The sequence below is a fragment of the Durio zibethinus genome, chromosome 24, assembly GCF_047325235.1.
Source record: "Durio zibethinus cultivar Kanyao isolate XHJ-2024 chromosome 24, ASM4732523v1, whole genome shotgun sequence".
Taxonomy (NCBI): domain Eukaryota; kingdom Viridiplantae; phylum Streptophyta; class Magnoliopsida; order Malvales; family Malvaceae; genus Durio; species Durio zibethinus.
Window position 1 is genome coordinate 4,856,421 of NC_143185.1, and position 14,173 is coordinate 4,870,593.

The 14,173-nt window shown below is 31.8% G+C and overlaps 2 protein-coding genes across 3 annotated transcripts; both read left to right on the forward strand.

The window, feature by feature from the left end:
- Positions 1–3,426: 3,426 nt before the first annotated feature.
- On the forward strand, positions 3,427–8,776 carry LOC111316755 (putative methylesterase 11, chloroplastic). 2 transcript variants are annotated; one of them, XM_022918857.2, is made up of 5 exons: positions 3,427–4,023; positions 5,454–5,690; positions 6,118–6,261; positions 7,028–7,159; positions 8,064–8,776. In XM_022918857.2, the coding sequence occupies exons 1-5, from the start codon at positions 3,661–3,663 to the stop codon at positions 8,340–8,342; spliced, it is 1,155 nt and encodes a 384-aa protein (XP_022774592.2). In that variant the 5' UTR covers positions 3,427–3,660; the 3' UTR covers positions 8,343–8,776. The 2 variants fall into 2 exon arrangements, with proteins under 2 accessions (XP_022774592.2, XP_022774593.2); XM_022918858.2 differs by having other exon boundaries at positions 3,486–4,023; positions 7,055–7,159; positions 8,064–8,643.
- Positions 8,777–10,528: 1,752 nt separating this feature from the next.
- LOC111316757 (uncharacterized) lies at positions 10,529–14,020 on the forward strand. Its single transcript, XM_022918859.2, has 10 exons — positions 10,529–10,731; positions 10,820–10,949; positions 11,628–11,766; positions 11,860–12,072; positions 12,196–12,334; positions 12,624–12,774; positions 12,872–12,981; positions 13,072–13,169; positions 13,349–13,418; positions 13,771–14,020. Exons 1-10 carry the CDS (start codon positions 10,639–10,641, stop codon positions 13,858–13,860), a joined length of 1,233 nt encoding a protein of 410 aa, XP_022774594.1. The 5' UTR covers positions 10,529–10,638; the 3' UTR covers positions 13,861–14,020.
- Positions 14,021–14,173: the final 153 nt, after the last annotated feature.

Consider the following 14,173-nt stretch of genomic DNA (forward strand, 5'->3'; position numbering starts at 1 on the left):
ACCAAGTCTATGGCCAGTTGGCATTTTCATTCAAGTCCTTTTCATCTCAGCAAAGTAGCAGAATATAATTTCATTAATGATTTGTATGCAAAATAGTTCTATGAACGAAGTGTACCCTTGAACATCAGCTAACAAAATAAGTGAGAGAGAGGAGGTGGGAATTGAATTATTAGATATATGCACAGATGGGGAGATGATCTAACACACAGGCTAGGCATGTGAGCTTTAAATTTGCCTACACCCCATGCATTGCACAAGGGGCCAAAAAAGTCAAGCCATTAAAGAAAGCCTCAAAATCAGGAGCCTCCAACCAGCTCTTATGCAGATCTTCACAAGACTGGGGAGAGTAGGGAAGTAATGATAGATTTCACAATTTTAAATTTGACACCGTAATATAATATAAAAAATAATATAAAAATATATACAAAAATGACATAATTTAAAATTTTAATAAAAATTATATATAAATTTAATACAAATAAAAAAATATGTTTCGTATTTGAAATATCAATAAAAATTATAATATAAAAATTTTTATATTTTACACAAATAAATATATATAAATATAAGAATTATCATATCTAATTAAAAATCCGTTTATAATCCACTACCTTTAGAAGCTAAAGGAATTTTTGCATAATTTATTTGTTTATTTATTTTATTTTTTAGACAGGAAGCAAGCAGGAAGTTTACTCTTAATTGTCAAGACATACATGAGAAAAATACAAGTTAAACTTTTTCAATTGCAAGGCATAAATTAAAAGAATGCTGAATTGAAACCTAATCGATCAAAACTAAATTTGTTTGGGAATTTCTAATCTTGCATTGCATGTAATAGCAATGGATGTGCTTAAGCAAAAGTAGGAAAAAAAAAGTGAGAAACTATTGACAGCTTGAATATAGCTATTAGAAATTAAGAAAAGAACTGATAAACATGGCACTACAATTCCTTTATAAAAGTAGTACTTTTATCCCATTTATAAGAATCTGATTCCCAAAATAACAGGTGATTGATTGGATTTGAAGTTTTTTTTAAAAGAAAATTAAAGAGAGAATTAATGTTTAAGCCTCAGTAATGGAAATCAGGTCAACATTAGAGCTGAAAGTTTTATTCTATGCAAAAAAGATTATTCTTTAAGGCATATTGAAAGAGAAAAAAAGTTCCTAGAAGATGCATGTAAATTTTTTTAGAGACTGCAATGTGTTTGATTCATCTTATTTATTCACATTTTGGGTCAATCATCATATCAAAAAAGTTGTATTCTTGTGGTACTTGTCAAGGGTTTTGAAGGAATAAGCAATCTTCATCATCATCATTTAAAACAAGTTGAAAAGTCATAACCATTCACACAATTAGAACTGTCAAATGATGCATGGTGAAAGGAACTTTCCGTGAAAAGTAAAGTAGGTTGGTTGTTTAATCTTACTTTTGTTTAACTCATGCAAGCAGAAGGAGCGTTAGTCAATTTAGTACAACTGGTTACTATAGGGCTAGGCCCTTGTTGAAGTAGGAAATAAAAAAAAACAAATGAATGGTTGGCATAAGCAATAAATACTGGTTTTTTTTTTTTTTTGCTATTTGAGAGATTGTGAAAAAATAATTTTTCGGTTAGACAATTAATTGGTTCAAATTAATTAGGAAGAAAAGATAATTTTTTTATAAATTATTTAACTTCAGTAGAAATAAATTTACTTAGATAAATTGGAAAAAATATTGAACAAAATTAAAAATCTTTTACCATTTCTAAAAAAAAAAAATTCAAAGGAGTTCATTAAATCCCTATTAACATAAAGGTATGCTAGTTAATAGGTTATCAAATTCTTAAGAACCATGAACATTATGCTTAACCAAAAATAAATTTAAATTTAAATGCTTATAGAACTCCCAAAGCAAATAAATATTAAAAGAACTTGTGGAACTTTATAGTAATTTTTTTCTTTTTTTTTTTTTTTAAGTTACATCAATTATAGATCAAAGGAATATAATTTCACCATCCAAAATCATACATTTAATATCTCTAATGGAAAAATTTATTATTAATCATTAATAAAAATAACAATCACTAAATAAAAGACCCATAACATTCTATAAAAAAAAAAAAAAAAAAAACCCCATAAAATTGTTTGTCGTTCTTCTAACCATGCATCATAAATTTTCAATAACTCATCATTTTCTCTATCTTACTAATCATTGAATTCAACTCACCCAACTTTCCTCTAACTTCATTCATGTTTATTATCTAAATCTAAAATTTACTTAATTGAAAATAAAATTCAGCGGAATATCCTAATCATTTTTCTTTTTTTTTTTTTTTTTTTTTAAGAAACACTAAATTTTATTTGAATTCTATGTTTTAGATTCAATTGGTTACTTATTCGAATAAATTATTATTTTGAAAAAAAGAAGATTTTAGTTTGAAACAAAAAAAAATTATAAGTATTAAAATTTAAATTTAAAACATATTAGATATTATTTTTTAAATATAATTGCATTAATTAATTAGACTAAACTTTGGATTCAATAAATTATTATTTTATGCACACTATATTAACATTCAAATTAAAATTTAAAAATTTCATGTCATTATATAAAGAGTTAATTATATTTTTACTTTTGAACATAATTTGAGAAAATGTAAAAATTGGTATATAAATAAATAAAATGTACAATTTACACCTCGAACTTTCAAATGATATATAATTTTAATGCAAATTTTTATATTGTTAACTAAACTTGCATAAATGATATCTAATCAATATAATTTTGTTTATGCATATTATTTGTTAAATAAAAATAAATAAATATTTTGTCAAAACTTTCATGTAATATCACTTGACAAAAAATATTAACCAATCCTAGATATTTTTTATAGTTCAAATAAATTAAAAATATATATTTTTATTTATATTAAAAAAATATTAATAATATACGTGATAAACATATAATTTGATAATATTTATGAAATGCTATGTATATAAGCTGTGTGGTTAATGGGATTAGATGTTGAATTAATTTGCTTTATAATTTAAAATTTTAGGTGCAAATTGTACATTTTTTTAAAGTTAAAGATGTAAATGATATACTTTATTTCTTTAGGTATTAATTAATTTATTTTTTCAAAATTCAAGTACCAAAAATGTAATTAACTCTTATATAAAAAATAAAATTTATTTAATTACATAATTTTATTATTTTAATTAGTTTAATTTTTTTTTAAATTATTAATCTACTCTTAAATTACTCAATTTTACAACTTATTTGATAAAAAAATTATGCACATAATTTTTTTTAAATTTATAACTTTTAAGTGGTAACTCCAATAATAAAAAATATAAGACAGTAAAAAAATGAGAGACTTTGTAATTATTTATTGAATGTGAAAAGATCATTGATAAAATTCTAATTAAGAGAATAAAAAAAAAAGCAAGCCAAGTTTTTTCCCACACTCCTATAAAAACTCCTCCACTTCTGGGCTCTCCATCCCACGGCCGTCAGCCACGCACTTCACCTCCCTCTAACTCCCGCTCCTTTTCCACCTCCTCAAATCTCTACGTAAATAAAAACTGTATTTTTATACGTATAAAATACGTAAATACAAACTTATATGAACTCTCTCTTTGCCTTCCTTTATCTTCTTTACTCTTCATGCAGTCGACAAAATGGGAAACCTTTGCACCTGCTTTGCACGTAAACCGGTGAAGAAACGACTCCTCACGAAACGGTTGCAGAACCAGCAAAGCGGACCCAACTCCAGCAACCGGTGGGCTCGGGTCCGATCGTCGAGGAAAGACAAGCTTGATGATACTCTGATTCAGGAGCAGGCTTTAGCAGCTGCGATCCTGTTCAGGCAACACCAACAGCAAAACGGGGGCGTTTCGTTGCCGTTTGATAGGTCTGCTTCATTGAGGTACCCCAATTCTTGTTCGGGGTCTAAGAAAGCGGGACAGCTGCCTCGGAGCTCCAGTTCTAGAGCTAGGTCCCTTACTGACCCGCTTTTGCAACCTCATCAGCTTGTTAACGAGGTTTGTGTAATTTTCTTTTTAAATGGTGTTCTTAGGTAGGTTTTTTTAGGTAATTTATTGGGTAGAAATTGTTTTTTTTTTTTTTTTATTAATTAGGGGGGGGGGGGGTCATTTTTGGTAAAGTAGGCTGCTTTAGTAAATGAGGTATTGAGTTTAATTTTTTTTTGGGTGAGTTTTTGTGTTCTTTTTGATAATTTTATGACTTTTAATTATGGGATGTATGGTGGTTATGGATGAAATGAAGATTATTTTCTAATTTTTTATTGGTTATAGTATTAGAATTTTTGTCATTTGTTGTTTATATTTTGTCAGTCGGCTGTTAAATTTTGGTAATATTTGCTGGTTCTTTTATCTTTTCTTTGGGTATTTGAGGAAAATGGAGTTTTCATGTCATTAGAGCTCTGGAAAATGAATTAGCAATTTTGGAACTTAATTTAATTATGTAAGTGTGTAGTATTACATTCCCCTGTTAAACCTTGCATGTTTAAAAGTTTCTTTTTGAGGTTTGCCGTTGCTTCTTTTTTTTTTTTTTTTTTTTTTTTGTGATTCTCTTGTTCATAAATGCCTTGAGAACTCTTTTTGTGCACTGGTGTATGAATTTCTAAATCTTGCGTAAAACCATGGGAACCACACCTATTTCCATGGTGGCTAGTGGTGGTAAGGGAATGTATTTGGCACAAGAATGTCAAATTACAGATGTCTTTTTGGGAGATTCTTTGTTCCATTTTTGCCTCACATCGTGGCGGACATTTAAGGTTTTTTGCACCATGGCAATGAGCCTCAGTTGCACAATATGTGGTGGAATAGTTTTATGGCATATGTTGAATTATTTCAGCAGTGACAAACTGAATATTAAGGATGTTTCTGGTCTACTTAGATTAACATTGCTCATTTATTTATTTATTTGACTATTAATGATGAGAATGGACTTAATGAAACAATTACTATTGATGCTCTTTTACTCAGTTTGTAGTGCTGCAAGAGTGAGTTAAGAATAAAAATGAATGATTCTTTTGTTGTTTGTAAGAATGCCCATACATGTGCAGTTATAATGATGCTAAGTCCCACAATTGACCATTTAAGGGAAAATTTGTTAAATTCCAAGTCAACTGGATAAGATAGAATTATATTCAGAAAATTTCTGGACAAATTTATCTATCTTATAGTGTTATTTTGCACTATTGTCTATTGTTTGGCACTACAGCCAATTTCTTTTATTATAATTATTTTTATGGCCTAGTCTAAATTCTACCAATCCGTCAATAGTTTTCCAAGAAGACTGCATATTCACAGGTTCTGTTTAATTGGCTGTTCTTGGTTGCCATTTCACGTCAATTTGTAAATTATAATATAGTAACTTTGCTTGGTTAGGTGTACTTTAATTCTTTTGAGTGTCCCTTATGATTTTTCTCATTTTTTGTCTTTGACAGGATGTAAAGCTTGATACCTTGGAAACAAATCATTTTGTCCTTGTCCATGGGGGAGGCTTTGGTGCTTGGTGTTGGTATAAAACAATTGCACTGCTAGAGGAAGGTGGTTTCAAAGCTACTGCTGTTGATCTGACTGGTTCTGGAATTCATTTATTTGACACAAATGGCATTACCAGTCTCTCACAATATATGAAGCCTCTAACTGATTTTCTTGAAAAACTTTCTGAAGGCGAGAAGGTTCTTTTCTATTTCTTTCTTTCTTTCTTTCTTTCCTTGTATTAATTTCTGTTACTTATGCTCCCTGCTCCCTTTTCAGCTTGTTTCTTGGTCAGAAGAGACTTTTTCTTATGGAAATTAAATTTCAAGCTTGTTAATTAATTCAAGATGTGTCCTGCTCAGTACGAAACTTTAAACCTTGGGAGGTTCTAAAATAGTTAATATAACCCTTTGTGGGGTATATAAAATTTTATTTTATATTGGTTGCTAAAGTATTATACTGGTTTTGGCCAAAAAAAAAAGTATTATATTGGTGCTTGCATGTTTCTGCTACCAATCTTTGTGACACATTCTTTACAAATTTGCATTCTCGCTGTTATTGGAAAGTTTGAGATAGTTAAGAGATCAAGAACAAAACCTCATTGCTCATAGCCTTGAAATAATGCAGGTGATCTTGGTGGGGCATGATTTTGGTGGGGCATGTATATCATATGCAATGGAGCTGTTTCCTTTTAAAATTGCAAAGGCTGTTTTTGTGGCTGCAGCAATGTTGACAAATGGACAAAGTACTTTTGATATATTTGCCAAGCAGGTTTGCATTGGTTGGATCGTTATAATTTCCAAAAGTTGGTATTGGTTGAATCGTTATAATTTCCAAAAGTTGTTAATCTGCAGAAGCCTGCTAATTATGTTGGACTCGAAAAATACACCCTAAGAGATTGTCTGTTTTAAGTGTCTGTAGTTCAAAATTCAAATTGCTTCTTAGTACTTTTGCTGAACTTAGTGATTTGCATGCATCTTTGGCATTGGCGTCTTGTTTCCCCATATGTATCTGCCTTGGCTCTGTTATCTCTAATCTTTGAAGGAAGTGAGGCTTACCTTTCTTACATATCTTCAAATGGGTATCCGTTCTGCAGAAAAAAAAAAAGGGTTAAGTATAGTAAGACATCCATATAGAATAAACCTTTGAGATTTTGAATAGAGAATGTCAGATTTATTCTTATATTCCATTTTTAGTTGAGAACAAACCTTTGAGAGAGGGAGGGAAATCTAACTTCCTATGAGATTTATTTGGATTGCTGAAAACCTTTTCTTGTGTATGTTGAATAAGTACCAAACGACTTATTAAGGAAAAAAATCTGAACTTGCTTTGAAGTTCCATATTGACTTCTTTATTCAAGAGAAAGGAATTTACTTGAGCATCAAGTTGCGTTTTGTCCTAGTCATTTCATCCTAGATAGAACATGTTAATGGGTTGCTCTAATCCTAGATAGTACTTGTTAATGCTTTCTATGAACAGTTAATCTAACTATTTGCACTTTATGGCTTTATGTAACTAGTGTTAAAAACTTTTGCAGGCAGGTTCTAATGATCTAATGCAACAGGCTCAGATATTTCTGTATGCTAATGGAAATGACCACCCTCCAACTGCTATTGATCTAAACAAGTCTTTATTGCGGGATTTGTTATTCAATCAAAGTCCTTCCAAGGTGCATCTGAACTCGCAATTAATGATTTTTTTTCTTAATTAATTGAGTTATATGTCATACAATTAGATCTTTTGGCATACTAATTAGATATTTTAGTATGCTGGCATGCAACAATGTGCATTTATTTGCATAACCACATGCTTCTCTGTATGAATGCAAACAAAGATTTTGTATTTAAGTGGGTCTGTGTAAGCATTATGTCATTAGTAGCTTGACATCTCCAGAGAATATGAAATGACTAGTTATGCTGGTTGTCTGCTTTCACTTTAAAGTAGAAGGTTCATTGGAAAACAACTTTTATAATAAATATGTTAATGATCAGGTTAATTTGCTGCTATTGTGAAATGGATTTAGTTTCTTTCCTGGGCATCGGATAATGCTGTTTATTTCTTTTTGTTGCCTCATCACTGTGTCACAATATATTTGACATGGCATTTTAATATAATAGACTACTCCCCAGTGGATTGGAGAAGAGTAAATCCATTTGAAAAAAATGACTGGTTAAGACTTAAGAAGGTCATTTGTTGGTTCCACTTAACAAGTGAATGATTCATCAAGCAAATTTTTTTAAGTATTACTTGTAATAACTGCTAAGATTCCTAGTTCTTGCCCATCACGGCAAGATGTTCTAAAAGCCCATTTTAGATTGCTGAACTAAAAAACGGATCTGTAGTGGGGTTGTACATCTGGATGCTACCAGCTATACTTTGTAGCCTTTGTAGTTAACCCTTCTAACTTCATTGTCTAAAACTTTCTGATTAATTTAGTCTTTTGATTCTTTATTGTTCAAATTAGTCTTTTTCTTTTGTATGTGTGTATGTAATGCATTTGTGGTCATGTGCAACATGTTGTTCTTTTTCTTACTCTCACTACCGCTGATTTTATTTCACTTTCCCTGGTCCAGGATGTAGCATTAGCATCAGTTTCGATGAGACCAATCCCTTTTGCACCAGTTTTGGAGAAGCTTTCTCTTTCTGACTTGAAATATGGATCTGTGAGGCGTTTTTACATAGAAACTCCTGAAGATAATGCCATGCCTATGGTACTTCAGGAAAGCATGATTAACTCAAGCCCACCAGAAAAAGTATTCCGACTAAAAGGTGCTGACCACTCACCATTTTTCTCAAAGCCTCAAGCCTTACACAAACTATTGGTAGAGATTTCAAAAATCTCTTCACCTTGAGAGAATCTAATTGTTAGATGTTTTATGGAAGTGCCACTCGGGGCTTCATTTGATGTGGTATAGGGAAATTATTCACTGAATTTGAGTGAACGTATATATGCACATACCATCAAAAATGGTGTATGGTGCTCAACCACTAGATAGCTTAGACCTCTGTATCAGAGCACAGAATATGTTGATATCTTTTTCCTTGGCCCTTTTTGTTTTTGTTTTTGGTTTTCCCTTCAAGACATATTCATATTTATGCTAGTGAAAGATTCACACTTCAAAATAATGCGATACAAGCTATAGTTTTTCCCAAGGCTTGGTGCATACTAGAATGCTTGTTTTGTTAATATGGTTGTTGAATCGAGTTCTCTTGTAACATGATGCATCTGAGCTTAAACTTGTTGAATTGCTGAAATAAAAGGTTGATGATTTATTGTGGCTTATAATCACTAAGGGATAAGCAGTTCTGCTTCTCGTTGTTGATGACTCTCCCTTCGGAGAACTAACAGGCACAAACAGGTGCGGATGATTGCATCGTAAAACAATTCTGTAGATTTTGAACCCTGGAGAATATGCTAAACTAATTTCAGTTGGTATCTCCATTGGCGTAAGCAGGAAAAGGCAATCTTGCTGGAAATATCATCATATTAAATGCTTAATACCCTACACCTTGATCGCTTGATGGATATGGCTCCCACAACATTGGATCACATTTGCGGGCCGGAAGCCACTGGACTATACCACCACAAACGTTCCATGTTACTAAATGGAGTTTAAGAATATTTAGTAATAGCATTATGACTTTAGGTGAAACTATGAACATAGACAGGCAGGTAGTCATATTTTGCCACAAATCTTTCTCGAAGATGAGAGAATGTAACCCTTTTTTTTTCCCTGGAAGAAGGTTAGAATTTTAATTGATGAAGAGAAGGGGCAAGTAGTAGAAGAATTCCATTAGTTTCCATCCACAACCACAATTTCACATCACTTAATGTTTCTTTTTTATTTTTATTATCTTGTGAGCCTGTTAACAATTTTTTAATAAAAAAAGCCGAGAGTAAAAGAAAGATTTTATTAAATATTACATTTAATTAAAAATAATTACATGAATCAATTGAATAAATTTTAAATTTGTTCATCCTTATCCTTACAATCCCATCTGCAAAATGAAGAAAAAGCAAATCTTAATAGACAGAAGAATATCAGTATCTGCCATAACAGAATTCCCCTCAACTCATTACATGTTTTCTAAACGAAATTTTTAGAAACGAATGTAAAATAATTAGTGATGGCAACGAGTCGGGGCGGGGCGTGTTTTTGCTCGCCCCGAACCCGACCCGATTTTAAATATATAATACCCAAACCCGCACTTGACCCGATAAATTTTTTTATTTTTAATATCCGAATCCGACCTGACTCGATATTATATAAAATTAAATTCGACCTGATCCGATCCGAAATTAATAAAATATTATTTTAAATATAAATATAAAATTAAATATATATAAAAAAAATATATAATTAAATATAAAATTAAAAAAATAATTTTTTTTATATATATCGGGTTGGGTAGGGTCGGATTTGCCTAAAACCCGATCTGACCCCGAAAATTTTTTACTCTACCCGACTCCGACCCGAACCGATACCCGATTTAAAAAAAAAAAAAAATCGACGCTAAACTGTCGGATCGGATCAAAACCCGACGAGTTCGGGTGTTTTACCTTCCCTAAACATAATATGCATTAAAGAAAGTAAAAAGGTCAACCAAATTAAGACAAGAATTGGATTTGAATTAAGTTACTAAGGATGTCGGTTGGTGATTATTACAGGCAATTTTAGAAACATAAACTTTGTAAACTGCTTTAACGAATGAATTAATGCCTATTTAGTTATTAGGCCAAATGCAGCGGTTGGTGGAGTTTATTTCAACTTAACAATTTTAAATAGAATATCATATAAAATATATAATTTAAATTTAAATATTTTTATATTTAATATATTGATATATGATAAAATAATTTTTATATTTTATATTTATTAAATATTAAATAAACATCTACGTATAGACTATTAGAGTTTATTAATTTCATTTCATGCTGGCCAAAATTTTTTTTTTCTTTTGGCATTTAAAAAGATATAAAAAAAAAAAAGTTAATAGACGGTAATAAGTATAACCGTCTATATAATATAAACATATAATAAAACTACAAATCCAAAAGTGCTAGGGTTTTTCATGCTCTCTGTTTCTCGCTCTGCCCGGCCCAATAACCGAAACGAAACTAGGGTTTTGTAGATCTTCAAAACGATAATGACGACCGTCGTTCCAACCACCGAAGAAGATGCCGCCCTCGCTGTTGTCCGATTCACCGCTGAAATCGCTTGGGCCGATGCTGGTCCCGATGTAATCTCAAATTTTTTCCAAAAATCTAATCTGAAATAAATTATTTTTTCAAATTTTTATTAATTTTTTTGTTCAATTATGGTTAAAGGTTGCGGAGCCGCAAGTGACGAGGCTGTGTATGGAAGCACAAGAGTGTATGGTGATGGGAAGATGGTTGGATTTGGCTTCTTTAATGCTTACTTCTGCCGATTTAGTCTTTTCCAAGGTCTCCGATAAAGGTGCGATTTGTTTTCGTTTCATTTATTTCAATAATTTAGCAGATTTATAAATTGAAATAAATACTATTATCTCCGTTCACACCGCGCTTCCATGGAGATTGCTGAATCTTAATTTGAGTTAGTATTAGTTAATTGGCTGAGGATTTAGCTGCTGCTTTACTGTCCCATTTGCTAAAAACGTGTTTGGATATTAAAGCGAACAATGTTTTGGAGAATTTACAAATTAAAGATTGAACTTTTGGAGAATAAAATGGTTGATTTTATTTTTACAATGGAGAAATTATGTTGGAATTGGTTTTGCGGTTTTGTCTTATGTTCACTTTTAATCAATTAGGATTTTTCTTTTTTTCTGCTATTTAGAATGTGAAAAGCAAGAAGCAAAAACCCACAATGGAGCCTTATTGCATTATGGTGTTTTAGTTCCAAGATTATAGATACTTTTCAAATTATGATATTGTAACAGTTCATAGTTCTGCAACTTATTTTTCTGAAAAGATAGGTGAGATCTTGTTGTTCAAGCCATCGTTTGTTCCCTGTGAATAACTTTTGTGTAACTAATGTAGGTAGGAGTAGGACAGATTGAATTGTCATATGTACTTACTGTCATTATGAAGTTATAAATATTCATTGAAGTTCTAGTTTTACAAATAATTAATTTCTTTTTTAATCTTTCTTCAGATCTTGAGTGTACCTTCACTGTTATCTGTGATCTTGTCTCGAAGCTCGAAAATCCAGATGAAGAACTTGAGGTGGCAAAACTCATATCCACAAAAGTCACCCAACAACCAAATGAAAAGCCTGCAATGCGTTTAAAGATGTAATGTTCCACAATGATCTATAATTCTTGCTTATATAATTTTCAAGGCTCTTTCTGATGTTTCTAGTTTTTTTTCTTTTTTATTTTTTCCAGCTTGTTTAATCTCTATAATTTGTTGGAGGGCCCAGATAGCCGGTTCTTTGTATACATGCAAGCCTTAAATTTGGCATTGAATGGGAAAGTCACTGATCATATTATACCTTCTTTCAAAAAGATTGATAGTTTCTTGAAAGAGTGGAATATTGGGGTCAAGGATCAAAGGAACCTCTTCCTTACCATTGCAAGTGTACTGAAAGAAAACAAAAGGTATATAGGAACCCCAAAGCATAAATTCATTTGCCCATTATCTATATGTGATTATACCTGTTCTTTTTTATTGTTTGCACTCTTACATATATTTCAACTTAATGGCTTTTTCTGCAAATCCAGCTCAGGAAAGGATTCTATCAAATTCTTGACCATGTATTTGGCAACTTTCTCTAGTGAGGACTCATATACACTGAATGAAGCCAAGGAGGAAGCTGTGCACGCAGTCATAGAATTTGTGAAGGCACCTGACATGTTTCAGGTATCTTACCAAAGTTGCAGATCCTGGCTGATCTGAATACATATGTTTCTTCATTTTAAGCTTATTTTGTTCTAGTCATTTCCATGCTTCTTCAAACAACCCTCCTTTTTTTTTTCTTGCATTTAAACTTTTTTGTTTTATGTTATCCCTCTAGAGCTTTTGAAATATTTGGCTTGTCTTGTGTCCTACATTCTAGCAGAGTACCTGCACGAGCATTTAGTCTTCTGCATTCTCCTTGTTTTGCTCAGAGTTAGTTGCTTGTAGATTAATTCTTGTTGTCATTTTGCAGTGTGATCTATTAGATATGCCTGCCGTAGGGCAATTAGAGAAGGATGCTAAATATGCATTGGTCTATCAACTTCTGAAGATCTTTCTGACTCAGCAGTTGGATGCCTACTTGGAATTTCAGGCTGCAAATTCTACCTTAATGAAAAGTTATGGTAATGCTTTATCTTTTGCCTTTACACACTATAATGGCCTATTGTACGAGCTAAAGTCCCTACAAATTTTAATATATCTCAATATTCCATGGTTCAGGTCTTGTCCATGAAGATTGTATAGCAAAGATGAGGTTGATGTCATTGGTTGATCTTGGCTCTAATGAATCTGGACAAATTCCATATGCCCTCATCAAGGATACTCTTCAGGTAAACTTGCTTAGCTACCTCTGCACCAGATTTGCTGCATAATCTAGGGGTTTTTTTTTTTCTTTTAAACTGATGTATTTCTCTTTGTAGATCAAAGATGATGAGGTGGAATTGTGGGTTGTTAAGGCAATAACTGCTAAGTTAATGGACTGTAAAATGGATCAGATGAATCAGGTTGTGATTGTGAGGTAAGCTGTTAGTTCTCTCTCTCTCTCTCTCTCTCTCTCTCTTTGTGTGATGCATGTGTGATTCAAGTTGATCTGATTTTCTGGCAAAAAAATGTTGGTCTCATTTCATCGCTTTCTTGTCCATGGGATTTATCTAGAATATGCCTTTTATTTATCTTGACTATTTGTTTAACATGCAGCTGCTGTACTGAGCGCATTTTTGGACAGCATCAATGGCAGTCTCTTCGATCAAAACTAGCAACATGGAGGGTAAAGAATTTCACACAATTGATGCTTCATTTTTTTCACTCAAGTTTCTTCTTTTTTCTGTGATATTTACCATACGTGTAGCAGTTGGCATGGAAAATGTTTCTTTGATTATTACCTAGCCATTTATCTGTTTGAATGTTCACAGTTTTTTGGTCTTGGTTGAAAATATTTCCAATGTTCTGCATCATCTATGTACTTGTCAGTAACTACTATTCCTTTCATCGGATATATCAATCTGATTAAAATTTGTTTTAGTATAATATATCTTATCGAGTCGAAAGCAGTATGCATCTTTCATTTGATTTAACTTGTGTTTGCATTTTCTAGTGACCCTATCTATTTCATTTCCCAGGGTAATGTTGCCAGTCTCATCAGCACCATTCAAGCAAACAAGGTTGTTGAAGAAGGCTCACAGGCGACGCAAATGATGGCAATTCGTTAAGAGTTATTCTTTTATAGCTATTTTTGTCAGCCATTTTGTTTGGAAGACCTTGTTTATGCAGCAATATATGAGACTATGAGCTGGGCAAAACTTTGTACTCAAAAGTATTCCCATGGTTTTCATTCATTATCCAAATGAATCGGAAATTTTGATAGTGCAATTCTTGATTCTATCTTGTTCACAAGTCTACCATGCATAATTTTATCTGGATGGAATTTTTTTTTTTTTTGGGTTTTTGCGCTATTGAAGGATTAGATATAAGTATCAATTCCTAAGGTCTCGAACTGCAATCGATATAATCAATTTGGAAAGC